Source organism: Miniopterus natalensis, chromosome 10 (assembly GCF_054644295.1).
Source record: "Miniopterus natalensis isolate mMinNat1 chromosome 10, mMinNat1.hap1, whole genome shotgun sequence".
NCBI classification, from domain to species: domain Eukaryota; kingdom Metazoa; phylum Chordata; class Mammalia; order Chiroptera; family Miniopteridae; genus Miniopterus; species Miniopterus natalensis.
The window spans coordinates 1,891,362-1,910,401 of NC_142090.1; the positions used below are offsets into that span (position 1 = coordinate 1,891,362).

A 19,040-nucleotide genomic window follows, 5' to 3' on the forward strand; every position below is an offset into this window, starting at 1 on the left:
GCAGAGAGGATGTTTGCCGAGGAGAGAGGCCCCGCAGAAAACCTAATTCCCTGCCCCCCCTTCTCTGAGATGACAGGACCTGGCCAGTGTGACACCAAGTCAGCCTCCTGCCCCCAGACCATCAGCATCTTCCCAAACCAGACTGTCCCTCCCTCCGACGACACCCGGGTGAGGACACTCCCTCCTAGGATGTGAATGACATGAAGAGGAAAGGCCCCCGGGACCCCTCCAGTTCTCACCGGGAGAAAATGAGGAGGGGGAAACTCAAGTGACAAAAGTAGAAATAAAAATAAAGCTTCAGGTTGGGTGGCCTGGGCATTTTTCAGTCTTGCTTTCCCGACTTTATAGCTACTGATCTGAGTAGCTTTCTTTGCTGCCTCCCCGAAGGTGCTGCTGAGAGGTGCAGATCTGCCCAGCATTTAGGCCGCCTCAGGCAGGGGCCACGGGGGGGGGGGGGGGGGGCATTTGAGGGAGGAGCCACTATGGGCCGGGAGGAGGGGCCCCGTACCTGTAGAGCTGTCGTCTCCTTGGCAGGTCCTCGGTGCTGAGGAAGTAGCTGCAGAGACCAGCAGGAGTACAGGAGTTAGGGGCTCCAGGCAGGTGTGGCCTCACAGCCAGGTGTCCCCCCCTCACCCCGCGCAGACACTTCTCAGGGACCCCACTGTCACTACAGCCAGCACTGCTTCCGCTCCGTGCTGGCCCAGGCGGTCCTGCGCCTGCCGGCGGGGCTGTGTTGTAGGGGCGAGGACCGTGGCCGGTACCCCCGGGTTCGGATGTGGGGATTTTTTTACAGGATATTAACCACCTGGAGGGCAAGGGCCCAGACAGAAGCAGGGGCGGATAATTCTCATCAACTGATTTTCACCGAGGACCCCGAACGAGGAAACCTGGGCTCTGGTTACATGATCAGGGTAACTAGCACGTGGGCCTGGGCGCCCCGACGGAGATGAGCCCCAGCTCCACCTGTACGGACTGAACGCCTGCGGTAAATCACTTCCCGGCTGCCTGTCGGAGCTCACTCATGTTTGAAATGGGGAGAGCGGTAAGCTCCCTCGCCAAACTTTGTGTCAAATGAGGGGCGGCTCCTAAAGCGCTTAGCCTGGCGGCGGGACTCCCAGAGGCTCAGCCAACACCAGGACTAGGACTATGCTCCTGTTCCCCGAGCTGGCTCACCTGCGGGCCTGGCTGCAAGGTCACCTTCACCCTGCTCTCTCCTGACCCCACTACAAGGCCAATGTCACCCTGCTCTCTCCCGACCCCACTACAAGGCCAATGTCACCCTGCTCTCTCCCGACCCCACTACAAGGCCAATGTCACCCTGCTCTCTCCCGACCCCACTACAAGGCCAATGTCACCCTGCTCTCTCCTGACCCCACTACAAGGCCAATGTGACCCTGCTCTCTCCTGACCCCACTACAAGGCCAATGTCACCCTGCTCTCTCCTGACCCCACTACAAGGCCAATGTCACCCTGCTCTCTCCTGACCCCACTACAAGGCCAATGTCACCCTGCTCTCTCCCGACCCCGGTGGGAGGTCAGCTTCTCCACTGCTCTCTCCTGACCCCGGGCCTGGGGCTGTCAGACAGAATCTATGCCTATTTCCATGGAAAAACTAGGACCTCCGGGGGTCCTGAGCAGGAAGACAGGGCTGCTGGGCCACAGTCTGCACCCAGTGACTCCGATGGTGCTGAAAAGCGGCGAATGTGCTCCAGCCCCAGAGCGAAGGGCCCCGTCCCAGCCGCAGGGTCCCAGGCGCACTCACATCTTGTTCCGCTTCTCGTCGTAGGACAGGATCTTGGTGACATCCCAGTCCCCTGACGTGATGGACTGGATGTTGTCGTTGCTGCTGTTGGGCTGGGACACAGACAGGCCATGAGGAGCGGGAGCGCGGGGCCCCCTGAGCTGTGCCGCTGGATCCCGAGCCCCTTAGGTACCAGGTGTGTGTTTGTGGGAGGTGCCACCCGCCCCGCCGACCTGGTCTCTCCTGGGGGCCCCTGACCACCCAGCCCACAGCCCTCTCTCCGTCCCGAATGTTGGCACAGTCCTGTCTTTGGGGCTGATCCTCGGGTACCAGCACCCCAGGACTCCCACCTCAATGTCACATTTCAAAAGAATTGAGGCTTCATGTGCTGCAGATACCATTTCTTTAAAATTTATAAATTTATTAGTCATTACGTGCTGCTCAGGGCTGCCTTCCTCTTAACCAAACCCTGGAGTCAGGGCCGTGACCGGTGCTAGTGGCGGTGTGACAAGATAATACCTGCATTTGGCCGAATGTGGAGGTGGGACACCTGGGAGGCTGGGCCACAGGGGCGACTGTGCACTGGGCCCCAGCTGCCAGGACAGAGGGTAGGGGGCACCCCGCAGGCGGAGAGGGAAGGCTGACAGGTGCAGGACCGGCCCACCAAGTAGTGGACCAGAGTCCTCGGGCTTGCGCCCAACAACGGACGCCAGAGTCGCCCCTGATACTGTCACTTGTATTTTAGGTGACAACAGGAAGGGCATGACGTGTCCCCTGACCCCATCAGAACCTCTGGCCTGCACCAGTGCCCCACCTGTGGGAACCCCACTTCCAGTTTAAGTACCCAGGGTGGCTTTGGGGACCTGGACAATGACAAGGGTGCTCAGCCACTAGAGGCGTCCCTGGCCCAGCCCAGCAGTTTAGGAGACCCGGGGACTCACCTGGGAGGACGACACGGTGATGTGGTAGAACTTGCCCTGTCCCCCCTGCGGGATCGCCCTGACAAAGAAGAACTTGCGTCCGTCCCTGGAGAACAGCGGCTCTTCATTCTGTGGGCGACAGCAACCCAGTGAGTCCTGGCAAAGGCGTCACTGTTTTCAGGAGGCTGCACCAGGGTAAACCCATCTGGAGGAGCCCTTGCTATGTGATTTCTAATCAGACACGCAGCCAAAAGCATCAACGCTGTGTGGGGCCTTATGAGAGGAGAGGAGTAATGAGGGATTCAGAGGGGACATGCTAAGTGCCACTAAAGGGTGGCCCCTTGCGTCACCAAGCTCCACAGGCGGGATGGGAGCCTGGAGCTCCGGCAGCCCGCAACAGCGCATCCCCCTTGAACGGAGGCCTGTGGCACCCAGGGCGTTTTGCAGAATCCCTCCGGGGGCATTAATGATCTGTCCTAAAGAGTGGAATTCTCAACAACCCCACATCCGATTCGGCCTGAAAATAAATTCGATTCTCTCCTCGCTGCCTTTGCTTTTTTGTTTTGCCAAATCCAGTTTACAAAAAATAGGTGACCAAGGAGACGAGAATGAGAAACAGCAAACAAGGGCACATTGTACCCATCCTAGAAACACTGTGTCCATCCTAGAAACATTGCATCCATCCTAGAAACACTGTGTCCATCCTAGAAACATTGTATCCATTCTAGGAACATAGTACCCATCCTAGAAACACTGTACCCATCCTAGAAACATTGTATCCATCCTAGGAACACTGTATCCATCCTAGAAACATTGCATCCATTCTAGGAACATTGTATCCATTCTAGGAACATAGTACCCATCCTAGAAACACTGTACCCATCCTAGAAACATTGTATCCATCCTAGGAACACTGTATCCATCCTAGAAACATTGCATCCATTCTAGGAACATTGTATCCATTCTAGGGAGTTGTGGGAGGGAACCTCCTCCCAGGTGCTCACTGCGCTACAGCATTGCCTCTAACTAGAGAAAAGTTGATGAGAAACAAAACCAATATCCCCAGTCGTCCCACTCAAAGCCAGTTGCCACTGTCTCCACCTGGTTCCTCTAAAGCTGAGCAGTCACTGTGCGGCCCCCCAACCCCCTGTGGATGGCTGTCACCTTGATGGGCAAAAAGGGATTTGTCTGTGACATCATCTCGGCTTCTGGGAAGCTCCGGTTTGGAAGTTTCCACCATGAGCACCAATTAGCCGAATAGGGTGCACGCTTTCTGACTTAAGGAGCGCCGCCCTCACGTGGGGACCGAGCCCCAGCTGGCACGCGGAGACTCGCCTCCCCGCCGTGAACGCGTGCAAATGCGGCGTGCCGGAGAAATAAGCTAACATGTGATTAAAATGACATTTAATCTCCAGGAACATTTGCAATGAAATGAAACCTTTAATCTGCAAATATTTATTTTTCCATTTACAGTTGGAGGCATGGCATTTAAAAGTGGAGGAAATGAGAAAACCGGCAGGTAATCATTTTTGTTGTTTTTTTACACGAACTTCTATTTGCCAATGTGGGACAGACACCCCAAATGTGCCTCAGTTTCTCTGGGAAAGGGCTGACATGTTCAGCAGAGAAAAATATTGGGGATAAATGGAATAAAGAATTAATTCTGGCCAGAAGCGTTGTTTTTGTCCTGAGAAGGTGTGAATCACGGGGATGTCCTCTTTACACTAATCCACGGGACACTCGGTGGTGGGCGGGGAAGGACCAGCCTGGGAGCCTAAGACCTGATTTCTCAGGCAGCACTTGGGTTTTTAGTGAGAAAGTCCAGTGGCTAGGAGACCTGGGTTTTAACCCTGGTTCTGACTCTCATGGGTTTGGGGGAAGTGTTTCTAGTCTCCCTGGGTCACAGGGAGTTTATCACACTCGATGCCTGGTCTCTTCACCCCTGTTCACAGCAGGTCTGTGCAGAATGAGTCCCTTTTCTCGCTGAGATTCTTTGTGAGCTATCGGTAGCTTTCCCGCCAGTTCTCTCTGTGGTTCAGATACACTCGCCTTGGCCAAATTTTGAAATCACAAAACCAAGATCCTGGTTAAAGAAAGAGGGTCAGAACTTGACCCCTAGGACCGACTCTTCAGTCAGAGCTGCTGGTGAATTTGCATCAGGACCGAAGGTCACAGGCAGCGGTGATGGGGTGTGTGTCCCGGTGGGGGGACTGCCTCTTTCTCTAGAGTGTTCCCAGAGGAGAGGGAGCTTGGGGGAGTCTCCACCATGGGGCACACGCACACATATGCCTCTTCTCGGCTCATGGAAACCTCTGTGGGGGTCCCACTGCCTCAGGATGGAGATGGGAGGAAAGGAGAGGGAGATGGGGGTTCAGATGGCTGCCCAGGGTGGCTCTCGCTCACCCCACTGCCCGGGCAACAGGTACTCTCAGCAGACAGTTGATCTGAGCAGACGGGGTCTCAGGGAGGTTGGTAAGATGTCCCAGACCCCAGTCTTCTCCTCAAACAACACTGTGCCCGGGACCCCTTTGTGACGGCTGGCGGTTAGCAGCCTCCCTGGCAGTAGGCAGCGGGTCCAGCTGCAAGTAAGTCCCTAACTCGCCTTCTAGGACCTCGGGGTATCTTGGAGGACGTGGAAAACGACAGGCGATTTTTGAAAAAGAGCATCTGTGGATTCGTTTATGAAAACTGTCTTCGGAAGGGATGTCCTGACAAATTGTCGAAACTGGATTTTCTCACTGACCCCGGAGCTCCCGCGAAAGTCCCACCTCGCTCGGAGGAAACGGCTCCCTCACAGGACTTGTCTTACACTCAGGGCGGCACTGCCCGGTTTCCCACAGGATCTAAAAATGTTCGGACTGGTCGCCACAATGAGACCCCCAAGAAACCAGGTGGAGGAAACAGAAATATTGCCAATGCTTTCACTTTCTCCTGCCAGAGTCGGTCATATCCAGGCAGCTGTTCTGGACGCATCCTTTTTAATTCGCCCAAAGGGAGTCAGGTAACGGAGACCTTAGGTCTCACCAAACATTGTGCGTTGTCAAGAGCAGAGACTTTCAAGCCATCCCCGGGGCCCGCTCTCCGGGGGCACCTCGGGGGCCACGGAGGGGGCAGGGCGGCGGGCTGGGCAGCACCCCTCCCTGGGCCACACCCCCGACGTGTCGACCTGGGGTTCCCGTGGGATTCATGGTGAAAGCTGTTCTCTGTAGCGCAGGCCCCCAAAGCCACCAAGCAGTGGATCTGGGGGCCGGGGCAGTGGAGAAGGTGGGAACTCGCCATGGAGTAGTTAGTTACCTGTCTGTGGACTAGGTACCTGTCTGTCTGTGGAGTAGTTACCTGCCTGTGGATACTTAGTTACCTGCCTGTGGAGTAGTTACCTGCCTGTGGAGTAGTTAGTTACCTGCCTGTGGAGTAGTTACCTGCCTGTGGAGTAGTTACCTGTCTGTGGAGTAGTTAGTTACCTGTCTGTGGAGTAGTTAGTTCCCTGCCTGTGGAGTAGTTAGTTACCTGCCTGTGGAGTAGTTAGTTACCTGCCTCTGGAGTAGTTACCTGCCTCTGGAGTAGTTACCTGCCTCTGGAGTAGCTACCTGTCTGTGGAGTAGTTACTTGTCTTTGGAGTAGTTAGTTACCTGCCTGTGGAGTAGTTACCCGTCTGTGGAGTAGTTAGTTACCTGCCTCTGGAGTAGTTAGTTACCTGCCTGTGGAGTAGTTACCTGTCTGTGGAGTAGTTAGTTACCTATCTGTGGAGTACTTAGTTACCTGCCTCTGGAGTAGTTAGTTACCTGTCTGTGGAGTAGTTACCTGCCTGTGGAGTAGTTACCCGTCTGTGGAGTAGTTACCCGTCTGTGGAGTAGTTACCTGCCTGTGGAGTAGTTAGTTACCCGTCTGTGGAGTAGTTACCTGTCTGTGGAGCCAGGCTTCACTTTCATCCTCGTGTTTCTGAAATGAAATAAGAGCTTCAGAGGAAGGGCTCTGGGCGGTGCTGTGTCTGCGGCCCGGGGCAGCACCAGTTTGCTCCCCGTGTGGTGGCTGCAGCGGCCCAGACAGGCCTGGGGCCACCGCTCGGGGGGAGACGTCCCGGCCCTCTGCTTTGTCTGTACTGTGGCTCAGAGCCAAACCCAGCTGCCCCCGAACAAGAAAAATGTCACTCTCCCCAGCACTGAGGACAAATCCATGGCAGGTAGGAACCCTTAGGAAGATGGGGCACTTTTACCATTCGATGGTCACCCCTGACTGGCCACGTGCCCATCGGAGGGTCAGCACGGACCAGGCCCATGTCCATTTACAGGCAAACCTCAGGTGCTTCTTTTAGAAATGTGTGTGTGTGCGCGTGCGTGCATATGGGGACATATGTCAACTCTGAGTAACAGTCCCTGTAGACCAAACATTAGGAGGGGTTTAAAAAATATATGAAAAGTAGGTCTCACAGAACTGTGTGGAACACGCGTAACAGACGATCAGACCAAACAAACCCCCAACCCCCAGGCACAGCGACTGAGCACAATGACCAGGCCTCCAGGGGCCCCAGGGCGCTTGCCGGCCAGGTAGTTTCTGTTGCTGACACTCCCAACTTCAAGGACACAGGTAAGACAATTACAAGCAATTCCCTGTCTCCTAGCCGGGTGTCCATCTTTCCTTCTTTCTCCTCAAGCGAGCCCATCAGAATAACCTGGATTTGCTCTAAATTACGTGCAAAAACCCAGGTAAACCACGGGCCCGGTGGAGGCCCTCAGTCCCGGCAACAGACCACAACGGCTCGCTTAGGCGGCTAGTGGCAGCTGCTGCTTGGCGGCTCCCGAGTCCCAGCGGAGCGGCTTTGTCAGCCTTTTCTCTCTTCAGTTGGGAAATGAAAATTCAGGGTCAAAAAAGAGCGCCTGTGCCCGACCTGTGTGGCTCAGCGGTTGAGCATCGACCTATGAACCAGGAGGTCACCCGTCGATTCCCAGTCAGGGCACAGGCCCGGGTTGCAGGCTTGATCCCCAGCGGGGCCTGCAGGAGGCAGCCGATCGATGTTCCTCTCTCATCACTGATGTTTCTCTCTCTCCCTCTCCCTTCCTCTCTCTGAAATCAATAAAAACATATTTAAAAAACTTAAAAAATAAAAGTGCGCACAGCTGGGAGGCACTGAACGAACAAGCCCCGCGTTTCTGATAGTACTTCAGTCACCCACCAGGTGGCACCAAAGCAGAGACCTGGACGCAGGCGTCACGGTCACCAGCCTGAAGCTGAGCCCTTTGCCTGCAGCCACCAAGCCCAAAGGGCTCAGAGGTGGCCTTGGGGATGCCCCCGGTGCCTCCTGCCACCGGTCTCGTCCCTGCCCCATCCGTACCTTGGTGCAGACCCCGGTGGTGGCGTCGCAGAGGGTGAGGATGGACACGTTCTGCGCCCGGCTCAGCCAGTTCACGGCAACCTTGGTGCTGGTGGCCCATTTCACCATGGTGATGTAGTACTCCCTGAAAACACACGGGTGCACGGGATGAGCGGCTCGTCCCAGCACTGGACGCCGGGGCTCACGGCAGGAACCACGGGGACCAGGACGGCTTGTCCCAGAGCTGGACACTGGGGCTCATGGCAGGAACCACGGGGACCAGGACGGCTCGTCCCAGCCCTGGATGCCGGGGCCCACGGCAGGAACCACGGGGACCAGGACGGGTCGTCCCAGCCCTGGATGCCGGGGCCCACGGCAGGAACCACGGGGACCAGGACGGCTCCTCCCAGCCCTGGATGCCGGGGCTCACGGCAGGAACCACGGGGACCAGGACGGCTCCTCCCAGCCCTGGATGCCGGGGCCCGCACTGGAGCATGCCCAGGGAGGGGATGGGGTCACAGACGCCAGTGGGGAGCCCCCGCCCGTGGGAGGAAGGCTCTGCTCTCCCTTCCCCTCTCCTGTAAAGACAAAAGTGCCCAGACACGTCCTCCAGCTAATCCGGGAAACCGGTTCCCAAAACGCCACGGGGCCCTGTGCTGAAGTTAGCGGGAGGGGCACCGGGCGTCCGGTAATTAATTCAGCCACTCGGAGCCCTGAGACACTGGGGTTTTGTTTGAGGGGAAAAAATAGTACATTTAAAAGAAAGAAGGAAGTGTCAAGAAAATAAATGCACACGGAGGACACCCTCAGGTGAACTCAGAGAACGTTCCAGAGACCAGCTAACGCCTCCAGACCCAGGACACAGGCAGCTGGGCCTCCAGGTTGGCCCCAACCACGCGGGAGGGGCACCGGGGGGGGGGCTGGCAAAGGCCCCCGTCTAGCAAGTGCAGAAATCAAAGAGCTTCCCGAGCCCCGTGGGGCTGGGTGGGGGCTGCTTCCCCGGGACAGGGGCCTCCACGCCGAGGGCTGTTCAGAGGCAACGAGCGTGAAGACCACGAGCACCCACCTCCTCCAGCCGAGAAGCTGGGGGTGGGCACACAGCCTGCTTCTCCGTGGGGAGCTCTCCGGGGTCCCTGACATACCCGAGAACTGTGACAACGGGCAGAAGAGACTCCCCAGGCCCTGCGCCCTCCAGGGCCACGGTCAGCTTTCCTTCCTTTGCCCCTTTCCCGCGCCTGCGATCGGCACCCCTGTTCCTGAGGACCCTCTGCTAGCAGGGCAGGGCGCGCCTTGAGGTACAGAGCAAAGGGCACCTCTCTCACGCGTCCCACCCAGTGCCCAGGCCGGGGACCCGCAGAGAAACCTACGGAACACTCGAGAACAAGGCGAGAGGGCGCGGGACTGACCGGGCGGGGGGCAGAGGGTCGTGGGAGTGAGGAGAGCACAGCGCAGACGGAGGGGACAGTAATGAGAGGAGGCCACCCCCGGGAGGTGCTGATGTCGCCAACACAGGGGAAGCAGAGTGTCCCCCTCTGGGTCCAGGTGTGGGGACTGGGCCGGGCTGTCCTGTGGCTTCTCCACGGAGCCTGTTGGTTGTCAGCACAGGTGATAAACCCGGGGTCACACAGTGACGTCACTGTGACTATTCTGTCTTTTCTCAGCTGCCTAAAGGAGCAGAGCAAGGATGGGGTCCTTGCCATGGGCCCCGTGTGTCCTGGCCTGGGGGTTGGCAATTCACTGTCCCCCTCACTCAGGGAGGCAGGGCCACCCACAAAAAGAGCAGCAATCAGCAGTGACCGTGTTGGGTGCATGCGGGACATCAGCCGAAGATGTCACCACAGGAGAGGGCAGCCTTAGAAACAGTGTTTAATTAACCTTAACCCTAATCTTAAACCCTAATCCTAACCTAACTTTAACGCTAATCTAACTTTAACCCTAACCCTAACCTAACCCTAACCCCAACCCTAACCTTAACCCTAACGCTAAATCCTAACCTAACCCTAACCTAACCCTAACCTTATCCCTAACCCTAAACTAACCCTAACACTAAACCCTAACCTAACCCTAGCCTAACCCTAACCCTAACCCAACCCTAACCTAACTCTAACCTAACCCTAACCTAACCCTAACCTTAACCGTAACCTAACTCTAACCTAACCCTAACCTTAACCGTAACCTAACTCTAACCTAACCCTAACCTAACCCTAACCTCCCGCCCCGGCAATAAGCCCTAACCCTAACCCTAACCCTAACCCTAACCCTAACCCTAACCCTAACATACAGTATGACCCAGACCTGCAGCACCTGGCAAGCGCTGGGAATACAGACGCTCAGGCCTCGCCCCAGACCTGCTGAATCTGAAACTCAGGGTGGGGCTGGGACCCCAGGTGACAGGGCGACGCTCAGGTGTGAGCCTCAGAGAACAGGCCCACGTGCCATTTAACCACAGGCCCTTCGGTCCGCCTCCGCCTCGGCCTCGGCCCTCACGCACGGTTCCGCGTGAATGGAGGAGTCGGGGGCGGGGGGGGGGGGGGGGCAGGTGAGCGCCTCAAGTAAAGAGAAATTTGGCCGCAGTTAAAGCCGCGGAGAAAACAGGGTTGGAAGCAGGTGATCAGGAAGGTGCGCGGAGCCGGGCTCTGAGGGACGCGGGACTGATCCGGTGTCCAGGTGCCGGGCGATGCCGAAGCTCTTTGATAATCACGGAAAATAAGTCGTCGTATTTTGAGACTCATAGAAGCTGCATTTCAGAAAGAACGCGCCCCCGAAGTGTTAGCAGGAAGCAGAGATTCCCGGAGGACACGGCGCTAATTTTCTCTTTGGTCCTAAAGCACTTTACCTGCCCACAAGCACGCAGACGGGTTCCAGGAGCGCTCGGGGCTCAGGGCGCCGCGGCCGCCGGGCGGCTGGTGGGGAGACAGACCAGCGACCCCCAACCTGCAGCCAGGTGAGGACCCTGTGCCGGGGGGAAGCACGTGGAGGGGCCCGGAACCCCCAGGAATCTTCGCTCACACAGCTCAGCGAGGGGAAGGCAAACGGGCAGAGGCCCTGAATCGACCCTTCGCCAAAGACGACACACGGGTGCCAAGAGACGCGTGAGAAAATGCTCAGCGTCGCTAATCAGCAGAGACGCAGGTTAAACCCACAACGAGGCCTCACCTCGCACCTGCCCGAGTGGCTCCATCAACACGTCAACAAGCGACAGGTGCGGGGGGGGGGAAGGGGAGCCCGGGCGCTGCGGGGGATGCAGACGGGCGCAGCCACTGTGGAAACAGTGGGGAGGGGCCTCAAAAAATTAAAAATGGGGCTGCCTTTTGGCCCAGCGATCCCACCTCTAGGAATATATCCTAAGAATCCCGAAATGCCAATCAGAAAGAATGTTTGTACCCCGATGTTCATAGCAGCGCAGTTTACAACAGCTGAGATCTGGACACAGCCCGAGTGCCCCTCAGTAGGTGATGGATAGAAAGCTGGGGGACATTCACACCGTGGACACTACGCAGCTGTAAAGAGGGGTCCCTCGCCCTTTGGGACGGCACGGGGGGACCCGGAGAGCATTATGCTAAGTGAAAGCAGCCAGGCAGAGAAAGACAAGTGTCACAGGATCTCACTCCTATGTGGACTCTAATGAACAAAATAAACCGATGAACAAAACAGGCCCAGAGACATGGAGACACGGAGCAGACTGGCAGGTCTCAGGGGGAGAGATTAACGAAGAACCTACATGCGTGCGTGCGTGACCCACGGACAGGGAACAGTGGGGGGGCCTGGGCAGGGCAGGTGGAGCGCAGGAGGGGTTAATGGGGGGAAAGGGGAACATCTGTAATTTAGAAAAGAGGAGCCCTGCTTGGCTGAGAGGACCTGTCGACGTCCCTCAATCTCCAGCCAGAGGCGCCTTCAGATCAGGCCACAGGGCTCCCGGCGAGCGCGTGTGAATTTTTTATCAGCCCATTTGCTTGCCATGAAATATTGATGGAGTGCCGTCCCTCCTGAGGGGACTAATGTGCCTGTCACTTCTTGCTGTTCCGAATTCTGGCTGAGCTTCCGACAGTCCTGTGCCAATAAAGGGCAAGGAACAAAAGGCTTGTTTACCGAAACAGAGCCCGCGAGTAACGCTGGCATTTTAAAAACACGGTTTATTCCATGGATCGAGCCGGAGCAAAGAAGTCCCTTGAGCGACAGATTAAAAAAAAAAAAAAAAAAAGATGTTGTTTAATGAAAAGGGGTCGTCGAGCAGAATGAAATGACACGGACTCCCCGGGGCTCCCCGTGACGGAGCGTGGCCCCCGGGCGCCGCGGGCGCGTGGCCCTGTCTGCGGGCTGCTGTTGGGACGCCGTTTAGAGACGGTCGGGGCGTTGAGCCTAAACCAGGAGGAGGCAAACTGGGTGCCCGGTGCTCCTCCAGGGCTGGGCGTGGCCCCCGCCCCCGGGGCGGACGTCGTGTGGGCCTTGCGGCCGGCGGGGCAGACGTTTCCCAGAGGCCAAGGCTGAGGCCCTGCTGGATCCATAACCCAGCCGCTTCCGCTCACACTTCTCCGTCCAGCGGGCCCTGTCCGCCGGCTTCTCCGACGCCTGTGGGCCGGTTCTAACGCCTCGCGGTTCCCTTACTAACCCGGGAGCCCCTGGACGGGGAAGCGACCCTGTGACCCTGCAACCCTGCGGTGCTCGGGCGGACGCTCCGGCCCCGCGGGCAGGGCCGGCTCCATGCTTCAGGGCCCCCTCGCACCTGCAATCACGCGCTCGCCTGTGAGGACCTGCCCCAGCCCATCTCCCTCCGCACCCAGGCCTCTGCTCCGGTCCCCACCACCCCCTCGGTCTGAAACCTGAGCTCCCTCGGGGGAAGTCGGAGGGAGGGTGACGGAGGACGGGCTTGACAATGCCTGGGGGCCGCGCACGACTAGCCTCGAGCTGCGCAGGAAAGCCATGGTCCCCGCCAGCTTAGGACGCGAGAGCGAGCCAGCGCCTGAAGGCGGCCCCCGAACCTCGGGCTCGGATGGACGGAGGCCGATTTTTCACTGTCCTTGAAGCTAATCAAGCCTGCGGAAACAGCACCACCAAATTGGCTAAATGAGATTTCCAATTAACCGCAGCAGATGGCTTACATTTTCCAGGTGACTCTCCGCATTAACTGGGCGAGGTGGCGGGACCGGCCTCGGGGGGCCAGGCGGGGCTGGGGCCGCGGGGAGGCCGGGGCATCTACGGGCGTCGGGAGAGGGCACAGAGCAATGAGCCGAGCGTCTCTCCCACCCCAGCAAAAACAGGACCAGCCGAGTGGGTCTGAACCCCCCCCACTGCTCCCCAAGGAGGGGCCGCGGGGGTCAGGCCGGGGGACCGGCTGCAGGACGGGGCCCAGTCCAGGGCGGGCGCCGACGCGGGGGGTTCGGTCTTCGAAACCCCCTGTAGAATCCCACAGAGACCTCTGCCTTCGGGGATGTGGGCTGACGGGCTGACTGTGGGTGTCACCGTGATGACAACGTCACTTACACCCCTCTGCCTGGGCCCCAGGTCCTGCCCTTCCGGAAGCTTCCGGAAGCTACCGACACCCTGGGGTTTTGTAATTGGATAGTAAAGGCCCAGGCCAGAGCGGTGGCAAAATTTGGGTTTGGGGTGTTTGCCCAGTCGCAGAAGGAATCACTTCTGGCCTCAAGGGGCCCGTTTTTATAGACTCGCGGGGATGAGAGGGCCCTGGTGCCGGACCAACGCCCCCCTCTCCCCCGCACCCCCGGCCGGTCCTTATTAACATTCTCAACAGGAAGGTTTCAGGGCCTAAGTGGGAAGTTAATACATCTCCAGGCTCCTGGAGCTTTGGGACGAAACAAAACTGACATTCAGACCACTTCACTCTGATAGATGCTTCTCAGCATGTTTTGATTTAAAAAAAAAAAAAAATCCACCTAAACCAGCCGTTGCTAATAACAGGGTCATTATCTGTGTCAAATGCCCCCCCGCTGCTGGGCGGGGACCTCGCCATCTGGGAGGGGTGCTCGGGAGCAGGAGCCGCTGGCCCGCCCCCCGAGCCAGGGGGTACAGCGATGCTCTGAATGAGGCTCTAAAATCGGGGCGCCGTGGACAGAAAGCGTGATTACGTGGACTTTGGGGGAAAGACGGTGTCGGTCGCCCCCTGCCGGACCCGGGCGGTCCCGGTAGGAGGAAGGACGCCCGACGCAGGCGAGAAGCGGTCGGACGGGTGGGACTGGGGCTCCCGCCCAGTAAACTGATGAAGCACACGGGAAACTTGGGGTAACTGCCCCTTTTCTTAGATGTTGGCATTAGCAGTAAAATACATCGGCGCCTGAGGAGGCCCCGCAAATCCAACAATAGCGATGCATCTCGTTATGACTGTTCCCTGACGTCAGAGAGAGGGAAACAAACCTCATCCGTGGGTCCTCCGGCGGCATCATCTCCAGGTCGTGGGTGGGTCCGTTTAAGCCGATGACATGCAGGGAGATACTGGGGTTTTCACATCCGGCCTGGGGCGGACAAAAGGACAGGAATGTGAGGCCGCCCGCGGCCTGGACGGTGCCCGAGCCCTGTGAGGTCTCCCCAGGGCAGTCGCAGGCTCCGGGACCCCGAGCTCAGCGCCGAGGGCGGGGTGTTCTCGCGTGGATGGGGGAGAGGTAACCCGGAGACGGTTCCTCCTCCGCGCGGAAGCCCGGCCCCTCCTCGCTGCACCCACCGCCCCCGCCGGTCAACGCCGGGTGAGCGCCAGTCCACTCGCTTAACCGCCGGGAGCTGGAGAGAAACTAGGTGGGGAGAGAAAGTCCTGGAAGTGGGGGGGTTAGCGACGCCCAGGCGTGGGGCAAACACAGCCCTTTGAAGGGAATGGGACGTCCTCTCTGCTCCCCCTCCGCTCCCTGGGGACAAGTGGCACCAGCTGGAAGGGCGGTGGCTCTGCACCGTCAGCCGGACGGTGGGTCAGACTGAAGCCCTGGCTCCCTGGGCTCCCCGCAGGGGGAGAAGTTCAGGGTGATGAGGGGATCCGCGTGACAGGCAGTCCCGGGGGACCCCTGGTTCATGGCTCTGACTTGGGGGAAGGCGTTACGGGCCCAAGGGCGCCTGAGTCCTGTGGGCCAGGATATGGTGACTTTCTGTTAAAACATGAAACCTCAGGCTCTGAGGGATCTGGGGTTTCATCAGTCTGACTTCTGAGCACCTGTCCCGGAGCTCACTGTAAGGTCAAGGTCATCTCTGTAAAACCAAGGACATCACTGTAAGAGCAGGCTTATCACTGTAAGGCCAAGGTCCTCACTGTAAGAGCAAAGTCATCACTATAAGATCAAGGACATCTCTATGAAGATCAAGGTCTCACTGTAAGATCAAGGTCATCACTGTAAGATCAAGGTCACCACTCCTAGATTGAAGGGACACCCATAAAAGGGTTAACCTGGAAACCATTCTATCTGTGGGTGGTCCAATGAAGGTCAGACAGCCCTGGCTGTGCGTGTGTGTGTGTATGTGTGTTTGTATGCGCGTGTGCGTGTGTGTGTGTATACGTGTGTGTGTGTGCGTGGTGGGCATGTAGGCTGGTTGAGAGACTAGGCATCGTCCAGCACACTTTACTCAAACGTGTGCCCGGCTACCACCCTGGGCCCTTCCACGGGGCTTTAGTGAGCGACAAGCTGGAACGGGAGGAAAGGAATCCTGTCCGAAGGCAAATCCAAGTCCCGCACCGACATCCAGGTGCCCTCAGGGTGGGAAAACGGCGGAGACAGAGGCCCCGGCCTCAGGAATCGCCAGGGATCACGCTTCTCCACCTGGGACCTCGCAGGACCCTGGCCACACGGACCAAAGAGCCGTGGCAAACGGGTCTGTCCTACCAGCTGCTGTGGCCTGAACGTCGGTGTCCCTCCCGGGTGAAAATGTGGGGCCCAGGGCCCCCCGGGGCGGTATCTGCAGGCAGGCGGGGCCTTTGGGAGGTCACCGGGTCAGGTGAGGTCGTGAGGGTGGGGCCCCATGAGGGGGTCCGTGTCCTTAGGAGGAGAGGAGGAGACCACAGCTCCCCGCCACGTGGGGACACAGGAGTGCGGCCACCTGAAACCGAAACAGGGTCTCCGCAGAGCCTGAGCACACTGGCGCCCGGCTGGACTCCCAGAGAGAAACGAATGGCCGTTGCTCAGGCCTCCGGGTGTTGTGTTTGCCGCCGCTGTCCGAGGGACTGAGACCCCAGGCGTCTCCCGTCAGCCCCTGGCTGGCTCACTGGGACACGATCGATTCGGGGAGGCCCTCGGGCACCTGATGACATGGGCAGCTGGGCTCGGTGCTGTGCGACGGAGGCTGGAGGGGTCCTTCAGAGCAGCCCCAGGGGGAAGTGGGTGCCCTCCCAGGCGGGTGCAGGGGCCTGGGGCCGCCCGTGGGCAGTGGGACAGCTGCCGGTGTGCGTCCACGGGAGCTGCACCCACTCTCCCGGGCACCACCTGTCTCACCGAGTGGGCAGGAGAGGTTTGGGGTCAGGTCCTCCCCTGGCACCGGCCTGCTCTAATTTGCTAACGGAACGAGGCTGGATGCCGGCCCCTGTGCCCCGACCATGCCCTCATCTCTGGCTGGCTCCGGGGACCGGCACTGTGGCCTGAGATGCCGTTAGACACACTCCCGGCCACGACATGACCAAGCGCAAAGCAGCCCAGTGGGCATCCAGGGGCCAGGGGCAGACGGGGCCCTCTGACCTCCCAGGAGCCAAACCCTAGAAACGGAACACGGAACGAGCGCCCCAAGGGTGGGCGGTGTGAGTTTTTGTCACCTGGAATCACAAGGGGAGGGGATGCGTTTATTCTGGTTCGGACAGAGCGTAGCCAAAAGATCAACGGCAACTCAATCATTTCAAATAAAGTAAATGTGCCAACAGACTGGACTCAGCTGACGGGGCGTGAAGGGCAATAACGCATCCTGCCTCCGCTGGCCGCGTGGCTCCCAGCACGTCTGCGGGTCGCCGCCCTGCACTCAGGGCGCCGGGTGGGGGGCGCAGGGACGCCGTGGTTTGCTGCCGTGGCCTCTGGCCTACCTTGGGGTAGTGGTAGAGCTTCACTGTGGGGTACGTGGCGCCCGTGTAGGTCGGGAGCTCCATGACAGGCACGCGGGAGTCATTGATGGTGGCGTAGGCGAGCCTCGTGCCGTCCGGAGACCACCAGTGGGCGATGTGGGTCTTCAGGATCTCCTCTGAGGGAAGACAAGGCGGAGAGATGTGAACCGTCAGCCCCGGGAGTGGGGTCCAGCGAGGGAGCTGCCAGGAGACGTGGACCCCTGGGTCCCGGGACACGGCAATGCCACAGCCCTGCGAGGTCTCCCCTGGGCCCTGCCCTCGCCCTCCTCCCACGGGGCCCAGAAGCGCCCGGTGCTGGCACCGAGCTCAGCACCATGAGACCCGATCGATCGGGGCCCAAGCGGACGGAGGCTGATTTTCCAGAAACCATTTTTTTTTTTTTTTGGACACAATTTGAGCGTGTGAACCTAACAAGCGCTTCTGAACTGGATGAGGATTGCGCCGCGGGGGGTTATTATTTCACGGTGACCCGAGCAACAGAACCGGAGGAAAGGAAAGGTCTGCAAAAATTCCATCTCTTCTCAACAAAAGAGCCCAAACAAACAACCCCCACTTGTCTTCATCGCTTTTCGTTTCTTTTAATCCTCACCTGAGGATATGTTTATTGATTTGAGAGAGAGAGAGAGACACATCGATTGGCTGCCTCCCCGCATGCGCCCTGCAGGGGAACGGGGTTCAAGCCTGGAACCCAGGCACGTGCCCTTGACCGGGGCGCGAACCCTCCAGCCCTTTGACGCTCTGACCACTGAGACCCACCTGCCAGAGCCACCAAACATCGTTTTAAATTCAGCCCCTGAAACGTGTCCAACGTACGAAACACGAGGAAAATCCGCCATAATACTCTGACCTCGACGTTAATTTAATAATCTGCACAGAGAGATTGGTTTAGTGTCTTAGGCAAAATGTGTTATCAACCCTGTAACGATCTTTAATTTCCTCAGACAGTTAGATGTTCTCCCAAAGCCGGTCATCGCATTAATAGTCACAAGAAAGTTAAGACGATCGAGATTCTGAGGTTGGAATTTTAATTGGAGACTGAGCGAGCCACCCACGGAGAGAAACCAGCATCTGTGTACGAAGCGTTTCTCAAAAGTGCTGACTTTGTCTTCTTCTGAAAGTTAGAATTTTTAAAAAAATATGTTTTTATTGATTTCAAAAGAGGAAGGGCGAGGGAGAGAGAGAAACATCAGTGATGAGAGTCATGGATCGGCTGCCTCCTGCTCGCCCCCTGCTGGGGATCGAGGGGCCTGCACCCGGGCCTGTGCCCTGACTGGGAATCGAACCCTGACCTCCTGGTTCGTGGGTCAAACGCTGGGCTGAAAATTAGATTTTTTAAAAAAATTTTTTTTTTACCACAGAGCAAAATTATATGTAGCATTTCCTTTGTACCCTGGCTTTCGTTTTACAATTTTAATGCGGATTCCTATTTCCTCTTAGGGTGCATCCCAGGAAAGCTCGCCGTAACACGTTTTCCAAAGAGAACCCTCCCAGAGCTGAACTCGCCTTACTCAGCCAGAGCTGTGCTGCATAATTATTTCTTAATACCCGTGAAAGCGTATTTTGAAAATAATGCGCGGCAAAAGCAAGGTGTGTCAGGCAGGAAATTAGGCTTCGAGTTTTGTTCATTTTTTTAACGGCAGGTGAATCGACGGTAAGTTACAAACAACCCTCGGAACGGGCTCTACACTCAACCGCACCCAGTTGTTCATTTCGGCCCCTCCTGTTGTTCGACTTGTACGGACACATCCTGACCGCCCGGGGGCAGCCCCGGGATCCTGACTGAAGGGGGGTGTCCCCGTGGCCACACTGGGTCACAGCTGGTCGTAAGGTGTCGCCTTGCTGTTCGTGAGATGCAGGCGGAGATTCAGGGGAAGCAGAGGTGGCAGGGCCAGGCAGGTCCCCGAGCGCGGGATAAGCCATTCCTGACAGGCTGTCCCCACTCGCTCCATTCTCCGAATTTCCTGGGACTGTGGCCATCGCCTTGGACTGCAGCAGCCCCGTGGATGAAACATTATGAGGCTAAAGAGGCAAGGTCAC

At 57.9% G+C, this 19,040-nt stretch overlaps 1 protein-coding gene across 2 annotated transcripts in view; it reads right to left on the reverse strand.

Moving 5' to 3' along the window:
- Positions 1 to 19,040, reverse strand: part of DPP6 (dipeptidyl peptidase like 6) — a 363,707-nt gene that overhangs the window by 19,800 nt on the left and 324,867 nt on the right. For both annotated transcript variants that reach the window (XM_016196944.2, XM_087820908.1), the window contains exons 9-15: positions 16,965 to 17,119; positions 14,339 to 14,436; positions 7,991 to 8,114; positions 6,562 to 6,600; positions 2,683 to 2,790; positions 1,763 to 1,854; positions 509 to 556 (exon numbers count right to left, since the gene is read on the reverse strand). In XM_016196944.2, the coding sequence (XP_016052430.2) occupies positions 509 to 556; positions 1,763 to 1,854; positions 2,683 to 2,790; positions 6,562 to 6,600; positions 7,991 to 8,114; positions 14,339 to 14,436; positions 16,965 to 17,119 (664 nt within the window). The remainder of the gene's footprint in view (positions 1 to 508; positions 557 to 1,762; positions 1,855 to 2,682; positions 2,791 to 6,561; positions 6,601 to 7,990; positions 8,115 to 14,338; positions 14,437 to 16,964; positions 17,120 to 19,040) is intronic.